Source organism: Hyperolius riggenbachi, chromosome 5 (assembly GCF_040937935.1).
Source record: "Hyperolius riggenbachi isolate aHypRig1 chromosome 5, aHypRig1.pri, whole genome shotgun sequence".
Classification (NCBI taxonomy): domain Eukaryota; kingdom Metazoa; phylum Chordata; class Amphibia; order Anura; family Hyperoliidae; genus Hyperolius; species Hyperolius riggenbachi.
Window position 1 is genome coordinate 322,526,583 of NC_090650.1, and position 13,811 is coordinate 322,540,393.

The 13,811-nt window shown below is 42.4% G+C and overlaps 1 protein-coding gene across 1 annotated transcript in view; it reads left to right on the forward strand.

Annotated features, from left to right (window-relative positions):
• LOC137518877 (laminin subunit alpha-3-like) overlaps positions 1–13,811 on the forward strand; it is a 303,606-nt gene that overhangs the window by 203,223 nt on the left and 86,572 nt on the right. The window contains exons 49-56 of the mRNA XM_068237275.1: positions 953–1,114; positions 1,303–1,499; positions 2,728–2,844; positions 3,857–4,011; positions 6,996–7,137; positions 8,667–8,766; positions 10,130–10,246; positions 12,577–12,756. Of these exons, the coding sequence (XP_068093376.1) occupies positions 953–1,114; positions 1,303–1,499; positions 2,728–2,844; positions 3,857–4,011; positions 6,996–7,137; positions 8,667–8,766; positions 10,130–10,246; positions 12,577–12,756 (1,170 nt within the window). The remainder of the gene's footprint in view (positions 1–952; positions 1,115–1,302; positions 1,500–2,727; positions 2,845–3,856; positions 4,012–6,995; positions 7,138–8,666; positions 8,767–10,129; positions 10,247–12,576; positions 12,757–13,811) is intronic.

Genomic DNA, 13,811 nt, shown 5'->3' on the forward strand with positions numbered 1-13,811 from the left:
CATCCAAATAAAACAGATAATGCACAGCTGACAATGGCTTAGTGTAGCCTTATCTTGCTGATGCCAAACTCCCCCATGCCCAAGTTATATATTCATTTTCGGGTCCCTATGGGTGGAAGCAAGAAGGTTTTGTAGAAATGGTAATGTCCATATGTTGATTGCTTGCTGCCTTTTAAAGGACAACTGAAGCTAGAGGGATATGGAGGCTGCCATATGTATTGGCAGCCCTGCTGGCCTATTTGGCTGCAGAAGTGTCTGAATCACACACCAGAAACAAGCATGCAGCTAATCTTGTCATATCTGACAATAATGTCAGAAACACCTGATCTGCATATGCTTTTTCAGGGTCTATGGCTAAAGGTATTAGAGGCAGAGGATCAACAGCATAACCAGGAAACTGGTATTGCTTAAAAGGAAATAAATATGGCAGCCTCCAAACCCCTCTCGCCTCAGTTATCCTTTAAATATCACATTGGTTAAAAAAAAAAACAGCCCCAGTCTGTAAAGTAATCTCTAATTGGACCCGCAGAAGTCAGAATAAACCATTACGTTTGTGTCTTCACGATGGAGCACAGCCAATATTATTTTTCTCCTTTAGGGATTGGTCTAGCATCCTAGACCAGGCATGGGCAAACTTGGCCCTCCAGCTGTTAAGGAACTACAAATCCCACAATGCATTTGCCTTTATGAGTCATGACTGTAGCTGTCAGACTCCTGCAATGCATTGTGGGACTTGTAGTTCCTCAACAGCTGGAGGGCCAAGTTTGCCCATGCCTGGCCTAGACCAAGGAATCACCAATGAATCTTTCTGTTTCTTGACTGAAGAGTTTTGTGTTAGTATACATGATGTTGTTGTGACATTAAAACAGTGTATACAGGCAGATTTGGAATGCAGGTGATAAGCCCGCTTTAGGTAACTGTGATACTCATGTAAACATGTTGTTTTTTGAAGTCCTTATTAAAGAAGCTGCAAGTGGGCAAACAGGCTCAACAACTCCTGGAGAAGTGTCCGCAAAACTGGCTGAAGCGCTACGCATGTTAAATGAGATGCGTAAGCGCAACTTCACCCCACAAAAAATTGAAGCAGACCGGGAGAGAGAAGAAGCTAAATCTTGTAAGTAAGGCAGTGGGAGTGGTTGGTATGTGAGTTCTGGAAACTGCTTAAGCTACTATTCAGAATGTATGATGGTGGGTGTAACACTAACGGGGGAACAGTTGTGGGGATACTTCCTAAAGTTATTTTCTATTGACATTGTATTATCTGCAGCCAAATGATTCTAAATTCTTTTCTTTCATTTTTAGTGCTCAACCGTGTTAGGAACCAGTTCCAGAAGCATCTTGGCCAACATAAGGACCTCATGAAGGAAATTAATAAGTCAATCAAAGATTTTGAAGCTAAAATAAATGATCTCCGAGATGCCTTAGATGAGGCTTCAGGACAAACCAAACAAGCAAATAACCTCAATAAAAACAATGCGCTCATCTTAGAAGATATTAAGGTAGGCTACTGTTAATGGGACTTTGCTATTACAGTTACCTCTTATTTTATACTAATGCATGAGCATATTTTGATTCTAGATGTTATAGGTAGATCTAGGTATGCTATATAGGAAAATTCATTATAGAAGACTAAACAATGGATAAGTCATTTTACTGGAAACAGCATAGATGATTCCTTAAAGGTGGCGATATACCTAGCAATTTTTGTGGCTGATCGACTATCCAATTCCATAATTAATAACAAATTAAAAAATGGGTGCCTCAACGAACATGCCCAATCGACCCAAAATTAGTCTAATGTATTGATTGAGTAAACTGAAAAAGCTCTGGTGGATCAGGTGCACGGCGGTAACAGCGTGCGTTATCAGGGCAAGTGACAAACGCTGACGAACCCCTATTAGCTTTTCCTCCAAATGTAGATGTGCATTGAAATCTCTCACCTGTCCAGCTGCTGTGAGTTCATCTTCTCCTTCATATTTGGGTCCCACATGGCTGCCACACTAGTGTGTGTGTGTGTGACGTCACACATTTGGCACGTGCTATGCCAGGCAGTTATGTGGGATGCGAATGTGGAAGGAGCAGATGGATTCATGAGACTTTTTAATGCAAAGGCAGTAGGGGGAACATTAACATTTGGGGGTACACCGACGGAGGTGAGGAGGCATTGAATGTGGTGTCACAAGTCCAATTCCTAAAAGACTACATGCTAAAATCGATTGGGAATTGCTCAGCAGTGTATGGGCAGCCAACATATATTTTTCTGATCAGATTCAGTCAGAGAGAGATCTGTCTTTTGGCCAATCTGTTTATACATCGCTAGATGTATGGGCTTCTTAAACGAGTCTAGGGAGTCGACCATAGTGTGGAACTGAAAAACCACTAAAGTCAAAAGCTCAGCTTAACAACGAGGCAGCTGGTATTGTTTATAAATAAAGATGGAAGCCATTGTTTTACACTCTCTTCAAGTTCCCTTTAAGGTAGACCTACTGTGTGTCTTATGTCAACAACATTATGTTATACAAATCAGCTTCCAGCTTACACATGTAAGTAAATTCAATTTTCAGTATTTTATGCTGGATAGATGATTTGTTCTTAGGTATTAGTGCAGGAAGTGAGAGAAACTGGAGATGGAGACGGTGATTGAAATTTGGCCCAAGTTCTGACTGCCCCCTTCTCTGCTAAATATTATTAGGACAACATCTGAAACTTTTCTTCTTTTTATTAAAGAAAAGAGTAGCTGACTTAACCAAACAACAGAAAGAAGCAGCCAAACATCTGAAAGAAGCAGAGACAGCCCTGGGAGAGACCAGCAGCATGCTGAGCTTACTACAGAAGAGCAAAGTGGTATGTCCTATGTGCCAGTCATTCAGACAGCAATGTACATCAAATATAACTGTGAAGATCTTGAAGTGAATTTCCACTGTACTAATCCAGCGATTGGCAGTACATTTTATTATTATTATTATTATTATTATTATTATTGGCAACTCCCTTCTCTCTTTGGAGAATTGTTCAATAACAGTGTTTTACATGTTTATGTTTAGACCACAGGTGTCAAACACAAGGCCCTCTGGGGCAGAATGCGGCCCTCCTGGCCATTTTATGTGGCTCTCCAGAGCTTCAAATGTGCATCATTGTAAGCTGTAAAAACGGCAGCACGCTGTCTTCCTATCCAGAGGGTGACAGTGTTTCTGGATAAAACATTTTCAGTTTGAGTGAATCAACAATCCATGGAATCCCCCTCTGTGAAATTAGCATAAGGCCCCCTCCTTGCATCTCCCCCCCCCCCCCCATGTGGCTTATTAAACATACACACACCTTTCCCCATCACCCTCTCCCCATATGGCAGAACAGCAGAGCAGTGTAATATTTACCTGCTCCAGCACTGCATCATGTCTCTTCTGTTCTTCCTAGCAGATGCACCCTCTATACTTTCATATCTCCAGCTTCCGATCATGTGACATATATTCGGAGTCAGAGGTATGTAGCATAGAGCGTGTGGCTGTCACTCTGCTGAAGGGGGAGGAGCAGGAACAACCCCTCCCCGGTCACCATAGTTAGGCCATTTTATCTGAAATAATTTGGCTCGCAACTTAAGGAGCGTAAGCGACCCGTAGTTTGAAAAAGTCCGACTGTGTTTTAGATTTTGGCCCCTTACATGATTGAGTTTGACACCCCTGTTTTGGATGCTTACATAAATGCAAACTGAGATTTGCTATTAGTGTTTGATATTGCTGTGAGAATGGCCATCACCCCACGTCACCTCTATGTATGGCAGAGTGTCACTTTAACAAATACACATTTTATTAAATGTTCTTACCCATTAGCGTATTTTCTTATTTCTGTCTGTATACAGGAATATGAAGGTCTGGCAGCACAGCTGGATGGGGCAGAGAAGGAGCTGAAGAATAAAGTAAACATCCTCTCCAAAGCGGCCAGTAAAGAGCCCCTGGTAGTGATGGCAGAAGAGCATGCAAAGTCCCTGCAGAATCTGGCAAATCAGCTGCTGGAGTGAGTACTGCACACTAACTCAAATGCTGCAAGTGGAATTGTCAAAAGCCTATATTAGTATGATTTCTGACATGAATCCTTGCAAGACAAAGAGCATAACTCTTCAGAATTGATTTTTGCTCAACAGAAGTGGGATTTCAGTTTTTTTCTTACTAACCTTATGGTGCCCATACATGGTACCATTTTTTTATCCACTTTTACCATGTCTATGTAGTATAAGGGTAAATTAAGTGAATATACTGAAAGGATAATTTAGGCAGCTCCCTTATATTACATAGAAATGGTAAGATTGGATGAAAAAAAATTGTACCATGTATGGTCACCATTAGGGTAAATAAATCAGGTGGATAGGCTTTAAAGCCTTTGTTGAGCTTCATATCCTCAATGCATATGATGTAACTTTGCATTAAAGTTTTGTGCATTGCATTTAATACCTGGATGTTTGCGTCCGCTGAGTTCCATTTGCAGGTGCGGCGCAAATTTATTAGACAGTCAACTGTCCAAACTCTCCTCACCATCTCATCACAACGCAAATGATATAATCAGTAAGAAGGTTGGAAGGGGCAACATCCAGTGTTTCTCTGTGTGCATAAATCACCTAACCCTATTCAGCTCCTCCTCACAATGAGAAGTAAAGGGCCTGTTTCCACTACACGCAGATTGGATGCAGAATGGATGCAGAAAAACTGACTTCAATGTATGCCTATAGGCCTGTTTCCACTAAACGTGATTTTTCTGGTGCAGATTTTCCCATAGACATTTGTTGAACTCAGTTGTTCTGCATCCATTCTGCATCCAATCTGCGTGTTGTGGAAACAGGCCCAAAGTCTATGTGCCAAGCATTCCACTACAGCCACGCACAGTCTTATCTGTCTGTCTCTGCTTAATGTGTAATAAAGCAGTTAAAGTGGCCTTGAACCCACATTTATCATTGTAATAGAATTATTCTTCAGTCACAACTGAACGTTAGCATGTTATTGTTTTAACTTACCACACGGTTGAGCTGGTAGCTCACAAGATTCACTGTCTGTTTACCGTCTTCATATCAGAAGGGGGTGGTGCCAAAGCAGAACATTTGATTTTTTTTAAAGGTAAAAATATATTTCAAATGCAAAACGTACAGGCATGTGACTCAATTTGTGCATTGCTAATACGTGCAATTTTACTATAATATGCACTACAAATTGGAGACTGAACTAGAGCTTTAAGGTATATGTAGACTGTAGATAATGGCCGCTCATTAAGAAATCCTGTGAACTATATTGTGGGCCTGAGCTTCCGGTCCACTGACACACACAACAAAATGTTTCAGCGTATGTATTAAGAACTAACTATCAGAAGTTCATAAAGTTTTCCACTTATTTCCATGCTCTCCACATTACCAGGGTCTGGTCCTGCAGAAATGTGGAGAGCAGAGCTACATACATTACCTTGTTCCAGCAGCAAAACCTATCCTTGGTCCTCTCTTCACTCTAGCCAATGTACAGTCTGTCGGAAGCGGGAAAAAAGGGCGCATGCCGCTAGTGGACAAAAAGGGCGCCGCCATTCACTCTCATAATAAATAGCGTTTAATGGGCGCCGAGCAGGAAAAAAGGGCGCAGGACATAAATAACGTTTACAAACGGCGCCAGGAGATTTTTAATGATTTATAAGTGTGCTTGTGGTGATTTACGTTTATAAAATGCACCCGTGCCGAATAACGTTTATAAAAATACTAAACATATTTATCTTATTTAACTAATTAAAACATTATTTAAAGTTTTATCCCTTACTGTTTGTAAAACATTATTATTCACAAAATAAAGCGATCAGTACGTAACGTAAATTGCAAAATATTTTTTGCATCCACAATTAGTAAAACATTATTATCCACATAATAAAGGGGGGTCTTAGGTTTAGGCACCACCAGAGGGGTCTTAGGTTTAGGCACCAACAGGGGGGTCTAGGGGTTAGGGGTAGGTACAGGGAGGGTTACTTAGGCACCAACAGGGAGGGTTACTTAGGCACCAACAGGGGGGGTCTTAGGTTTAGGCACCAACAGGGGGGTCTTAGGTTTGGGCACCAACAGGGGGGTCTTAGGTTTAGGCACCAACAGGGGGGTCTTAGGTTTAGGCACCAACAGGGGGGTCTTAGGTTTAGGCACCAACAGGGGGGTCTAGGGGTTAGGGGTAGGTACAGGGAGGGTTATTTAGGCACCAACAGGGGGGGTCTTAGGTGTAGGCACCAACAGGGGGGTCTTAGGTTTAGGCACCAACAGGGGGGTCTTAGGTTTAGGCACCAACAGGGGGGTCTTAGGTTTAGGCACCAACAGGGGGGTCTTAGGTTTAGGCACCAACAGGGGGGTCTAGGGGTTAGGTACAGGGAGGGTTCTGTGTAAGAGTAGGCTTAGATATAGTTTTAGTAAAATTTTAGTAATAATTACTAATGTTTTACAACACTTATTACGAACGTAGTTATATTTATATCATCGTTATAAAGAATATTTTCAGATTTTATTATAAGAACAAACTGTAAATGAAGGTTATTCACAATAATATAGAATTATAACAATTAAACATATATTATTGTTTTTTTCATAAACGTAATTATAAGTTTAACTTTAGAAACAGGGAAGATTAACGTTTTCACTATTTCCGACTTCATAAACATTATTTAATGATTTATAATTTTGTTAAACCTTATTTGTAAACGAAATATAGCACACTATTTTTATAAACCCTATTAATGATTAATTATTATTTAGAGTTTACACCCCGCGCCCTTTTTGTCCGGGCGCCCTTTTTGTACGTACGCCAGTCTGTCTCCCTGCACATCCCGTCATGTGACCTTCACAGGGATATGAGACTGATCTGCTCTCCGGCTTACCACAATACGGGGCCCCTTGGCCCTAGGGCCCTTCAGCAATGGCGGGAGTCTCAGGGGCTATTGTTACGCTCCTGTCCGTATGTAAAAACTCACAAACCTTGATGTTTGTACTTCTGCAGGATTAAAAGGAATATCAGCGAGGAGGAGCTAGTGCGCTGTGCTGTTCAGGCTTCCAATGCTTATGATGATATAATAAATGCTGTGAAAGCTGCTGATGAGGCTTCAAAGAAGGCAAAGTCAGCGGCTGATTCTGCTCTAAACGTAAGTGGCATTGTTATTAGTGGAATGGCTTAAATAATAAGCATATTTTGTTTAAAAGGCAAAAGCTGCTTATACATGATAGGTAAACACACATTGTTAATTGGAGCAAATGAAATGTTGTGTGAGTGTAGATGTCAAGCAGTGTCACTGGTCTCCCCTTCAGTGATTGGCTGTGTTGGATCGCTGTTGCTCAGCCTCTGTTTTATTTCTGCTGTGGTGCCTCCTACTCTTCCCTCTCTCCATAAAAAAGAAAGGACAGCTTATTAGAGACCTAAGCAGTGTGCTTGAACCATGATCATTCCTAAACTGTCCACTGAAAGCCTGAATATGGAGTTAGGAATATGTGTCTTTTTTTCTTGAGATTTGACCTTAGCATACACACCGTACTGTGTTTTTTGCTCTCTGTGCAAGGAAGTGCTCTGCTTGTGTTTTTTTTGTAATATGTAATATGGTGATGAATATAAACTACCGGTAATTTGGATTAAAAAAATCACTGTGGGTCTGGCAGTGCAGTATTTATTATTATTTTTATTATTATTATTTCAGTTCACATAGCACTGTATTCACATAGCACCGTTATCCTTTGTAGCACTAGAGAGTGAAATATAGACCACAGTTGGTAATAATCACAGTCTATATCTATTACAATAGGAACATGCAACAATACAAGTACATGTTTGATAGGACACTAGTGTGAAACAGTAGGGGGGCTTACCTGGAAAATGTATAATCTGTCATACTACCTTACAACTGATGAAAATCAGGGTGGCTTTCCAAGTAATGGTGCGATCAGGTAAAATCATCAGAATGAATATGCATACATTTAGAGGTCAGGTCATTGACCAGCATATATACAATAAGCCCCCAGCTTCACTGGGCCCAGCAGTTAAAAGAAGCCATCAGGAACTGTGAAGAGTATTCTGCATTCCCAGTCAGGATAAGTGAGATGAAAACTCCACATTTTACTGAATAAGTCCATGAAAATAAGCAGCAGCACAGAGCAGTTGAGATAAGTACAGAAACTAGAATATTCTCACCTAAAACAACAGGGCACTCCAAACACTCTCATGAATAAGCTAAATAGGCCTTATCTGCAAAGCCAGATATAGAAGGGTTCACTTGGTGTTTGATGCACACACCCTTTTTGCAATAAGTAGTATGTCTGTACAGCAGTTATTCCTGAACAATGAACCAAAACAATTGCTAATGATCATTTTAGGCAACAGTTACTGAGGGTTTTATGTAGCTTTCGGCATGACAAGGGTCCATTGCATTTCACTGCAAGAGTGGTAAAGATTTTTCCAGTGTTCACCCTTACCTGCAAATGTGAAATTCTTAATTGTGGGGTCAGTTTAAAGTAAAGCCACTAGATGGCATCAGAAATGTTAGTTTGAAATTGAATAGCAATAAGCTGTCAAAAAGCAGCACATCCTGTCACCTTCAGTATATTTGTTATGAGCTCATACATATCACATCATCAAACTGAAATATCTCACAAAATTTAACAAAATAATTTTCCATTATTTAAGAAAATAGAAAATGAAGACCTACCTGGAAAAGCCAAGAAAGCTTTAAAAGACTCGGAAGTACTGTTGGATCAGGCCAAGAAAGCACGGAAATCTCTCACAGGTAGGGCTCAGGCTGGAGCTGAGCTTCCACTATGGGTGTTCTCTCGAATGTGTGCAGTGCTAATGTGATCTTTGGATTATTATTACTTGTGATTGAGCTTGGTGCCTACAAGCGTTTGGGAGTGCAGAAAAAAAGGCCACTTGTGGTCAGAGCAAGATCATCCACAAGGCAACCTAGGCAGATGCTTGGAGCTTAGAGGATGTCAAGGGGCCCCGTTGTCACCTCCCTTGACCTTTGTACCACTTTAGCTTACTAGAAGAACTACTACCTTGCCATTGGCCCCATTTCATCTTAATCCTCTGCTTGTGCTTGATATTATTGAGCCTCTTTCAGATGGGCAGCTGAAGGCGTTGAAATTCACCACCTGTCAGTTGCTCCTGTGCACCAGCCGGGCGCTTACTGGCGCACGGTACTGGTGGTTGACAGGTGCCCCCTCCTCCAGAGTCACATCTGAGCGAGGCCTCTACAGGTCATGATTTTATGCTGTAGAGTAACTCCACTGTGTGTCAAGTGCTGACACAAATGGTGTTACAACTGCATTCAGTTGCATTTTAATTGCACTGATATGGCACTTCTCAACAAGCGCGCAGTTCAGCAGTTCAGCAGTGCTAGTCGGTTAGTTGGAAGGCCACCAAGCAATATATTGCAATAGTCCAATCGAGATATAATAAGAGCATGTACTAACATTTTGGTTGTGTCATGAGAGAGCAAAGGTCGGATACGTGCTATGTTTTTGAGTTGGAGATGACAGGAGCTGGTTAGGGAGTTAATGTGAGGAATAAATGAGAGAGAAGAATCAAATACAGGGAGTCCCCGACTTACGAACACCTGCGGATACAAACCGCCGACCCGGCACAATGTCTGAGACCCCCTGCTTTGTTCCCATGTGTTCCCCACTCCCCCGTGTATATTTATAAGTAGCAACAGTGCGACTCACCTAATCTTATACAGAGGGAGGAGCTCTCAGTTCATTCTATGCCAGAGTGGCAGCATAGTCATATTACACTGACCAAAGAAAGTATTGCAGGTCAGGGTTGTGTGCTGTGGAAGGGTAACAGACACATCTAGATACAGTGGAGAAGGACATGTGTGAATGGGTCCATGGTAAAGCTCAGAGTTCACTCTGTATGTCTATTGGTCTGCTGTGAGAAGCAGCGGACCAACTGTGAACAGACCTTCACACTGCTGGCACTTCCGTTCAGCTCAGATGTCATGTGACACTTCCAAAGAAAAATTCTCTGGAATAGCTGCATCAAATGTTAATTCTACTATGCACCTTTACTAACAAAGAAAATGAGGGTGAATCAGGGCTTTAAGAATGATTGTCATTTATTTTTCTAAATTTTTCTGTTCTAAATTATAGATGTAAGCCCAGAACTTGACAACATAAAGGAGAGAGTGGCAGAAGCTACAGATAAGAAGAAGAGATTGTCTGGTGACCTGACAGCTGTTCAGAACAGCATTAACGATATTAAAAGAGGTAAGCAGATTCAAAGTTGCCATAGAGAAATTCAGTAAATCAGAAATAGACAAACCCATTGACAGACTTGTGATATAAAGCAGATTGATTGAGTAATAGTGGCCATACATCTAGCAATTTTGTGACCCAATGGACAATCCCATTTGATAATTTAATCGAATTGGATGAAAATTGGTGCCACAGCAGGCATGCCCGATCGTTGATTCGGCCAAAATCAATTGAGCAACAGAGGCGTAGCTATGGGTGGGCAAGGGGGACACATGTCCCCGGGCGCTGCAATGTAAGGGGGCGCAGAGCATGGCCACCGCACCCCCAAGTGAGTGAGAGGCAGATCGCTGGCTGCCCAAAGTGCCCCTTCTTCTCTCCCTCCCTCTACAGAGAAGTGCAGAAGTGTTAACAGCAGAAGAACAAGGGGGCACATCTGGCTAACTGTAGGGGGTACATCTGTCTATCTAAATGTGGGAAAGGGAGGCACACCTGGCTATCTAAAAGTGGGAAAGGGAAGCACGTCTGCCTACCAAAGGGGGGCACATTTGGCTATCTGAACGGGGGAAGAGGGGCACATTTGGCTAAACAGCATTTGTATATTTGGCTCCACTCATGACCACATGCACATTCTGATGTGTGGCCATGCCCAATTTGTATAGAGGGGGGCACAAAAACTGTCTTTGTCCCCGGGCACTGAAAAGCCTAGCTATGCCTCTGTCGAGCGAGCTGGAAAATCGTGGGCCAAAATTGTTGATTGAGTACTAGGCGGTAATGGCGTGTGATTTTGGGACGAACATGATGGAAGCCCTGGCCGCTGTCCTTTCAAATGTTAATATGCTCCTTGGTGCCTGTGCACCTCCGTCCCTCCGTTGCAGCGCTTGAATCCCCCCAAACACCAGGGAGGTAAATATTTACCTACCCTGATCCAGCGCAGACGCAGTATCGGCTTTCTATTCAGGCCCAGGCGCCTCGCGCCTGTGTAATAGTTTGGACCCTATCGGGCTCGGATATTTTCGCCTGAGCTCGAACAGAAAGCCGCTACTTTGCTTGCACTGGAGCTGGGGAAGGTAAATATTGCATCTACTGCGCTTGCACCACAGTCGACAAGTTTTCGGAGCAACCAGTGCAGGGGGGGGGGGGGGGGGGAGCTTCATTGGGATGTAAAGGCTTCCGCTATGATGTAAGTATACCACAGGTGATTTTTTTGTTGTTGTTGTTGTTTTTCTTCAATACAGTGTCTCTTTATGATCTCTCACCTGTCCGGCCACCACGAGTGTCCTTAACTTGCGTCCCATGTGGCCACCATCTATAGCACTGGCACGTGTGTGACACCACACGCCACATGCTATGTGGGGCAGCCATGTGGAATGCAAATAGGGTAGAAAGAGCAGCCAGGCAGCAGGGCCGGGCCGAGGCAGAGGCTGAAGAGGCTCCAGCCTCAGGGCGCAGTGTAGGAGGGGGCGAACAATTCATTCTGCTATCATTGCCCTATTGTGTTTGAATCACAAAGAAATAAGAAAAGGGCATACATAGCAGTGATTGTAAGCCAGATAACTAGAGATTAAGGTGTTGGTGGGGTTAAAGGCCCTGGAGCACCTCTTAGTCTAATAGTAATCAGTTTGTGACTGCTGGGGTGGGAGGGATGGAGGGGCGCACTTTGCTGTCTCAGCCTTGGGTGCTGAAGGACCTTGTCCCGGCTCTGCCAGGCAAGTAAGAGATTTTAATATATGGACAGCCGGGTGGGGGGGCACACATTAACGTTTGGGGGACAGTGAAGAAGGTGGTAGATGCAGTACTACGAGGTTAGGTCCTGGGAGAATACATGCTAAAATTGACCTGAAACCAGCCTGTGGTGTTTAGGCAGCCAACAGACCTCTCCTTGATCAAATTCGATCAGAGAACAACTCGGATCAGATTCAGTCAGAGAGAGATCTGTCTCTTGATAAGTCTGCCCATACATCGCTAGATGTATGGGCACCTTAGTAACCTTTCACCTTAGTAACAGTTCACTACTGGTCTGAGACATCTCTCCATATTGGCAGCTATAGGGAGTAGCCTAGTTTTATGATTAGCAGCAAAACAGAAATCATTATGCTTTGAGAAATGTGTGCTGCATAAATGTGTATGTTTCTACCCATCTAATAAATCGATTTACTATTGGCATGGTTGCTAATTTTCAATCTGAACACAGCTGTGCAGACCATATCTGAAGAAGTCATCATGTACTTACCAAGTTATTGAACTGACCATTTATAAAAGGCTGTCAGTTATGACATTACTGTTCATAAAATACCTAGGACAATAGCACTTCAGCTTACCACACTTGTCACATTGCCTTTTAGATGACATTGAAAACATGATCAACAGTGCTAAAGATTTAGTTGGCAACGCAAATAAAATTACGGACGGTGTTCTGGGAGAATTAAAACCCATTGAAGATGACGTGAATAGTCTTAAGGGTACAATAACAGCTGGACAAAATGAGAAGTTCAATGAGCTGCTGAAAGAGGCGACTGACTCAGGTGAGCGATTTGTGACTCTGGGGGAGGAAGCTTCTATATGGCTTATTGCATTGGTTTTTGAGGAGCTACATAGGAATGACTACATCCCAGCCATTTCTTCTGTTCTGTTGTCAGCTTATTACGGTACATGTTCATTTGAGGCTTTTGTATGCTAATATTTACATTTCTTTACTTTTTAATGAGTTGAGATCAATAACCTACAGTACAGTACATAACCTACTTCATGAGAGTGTAGAGTGTATAAATACATATGGATATCTAAGTGATTGAACACTATATCACTCTTTACTGTACGTTATTGAAGGGGAATCTCAAGCTTCAAGGGGTTTGATAAAGTGGGTTGACCTTGAGGCGGAGCTGGTTCAGCCTTTCCCTTTTGCTTGCCTGCTATGGACCGATCGCCTTAATATTCAAGTTTCCTAGTGTTTATATGGAAATCCCTTATTAGAAAGCACTCTAGCTGCTAACTGCTCACTCAGTTAAGTAATCTCTTGTTGGCAACCTGGACTGCACTCTTGGTTGTTGTCAATTAGGTGCTAGGGCAGTTTTGTTAGCTGAATTGGTGATTACAGTAAAAGATCTTCTCCTGGATAATAAAGCCCTTTCCTGGGTGCAAGCTAAGGAAAAAGGTCAGATACTTGTAGGTTAGAGGTTTTGTTTTGAAAATGAATTGCCTTCAGCACAATGGTCTAATCTTACTGTTAGAATTTAAATATTGCTCCATGATTTCAACGTTCTACTCTATTTTTTGTATCAGCACCTTCCTATGGTCATCCCCTATTATTAAGGTGGCAGGATAGGTTACGGAGGGATTTGAACATAGAAGAGGCTGTGTTTGGCTGGATGGGGAAGGCCTCCACTAATTGCATTATCAGGGATAGCGCATATAAGATATTCAATGATTGGTACTGTACCCCAGTAAAATTATGCAAATGGGGACTATTGTCTAATAACTTGTGTTTTTGAGGCTATTGGACAGAGACTGATCAGCTGGATACTTGGTGGACATGTCCTGTAGTTAGCGAGTTTTTGGACATAAGCTTTGCTTTGATCTC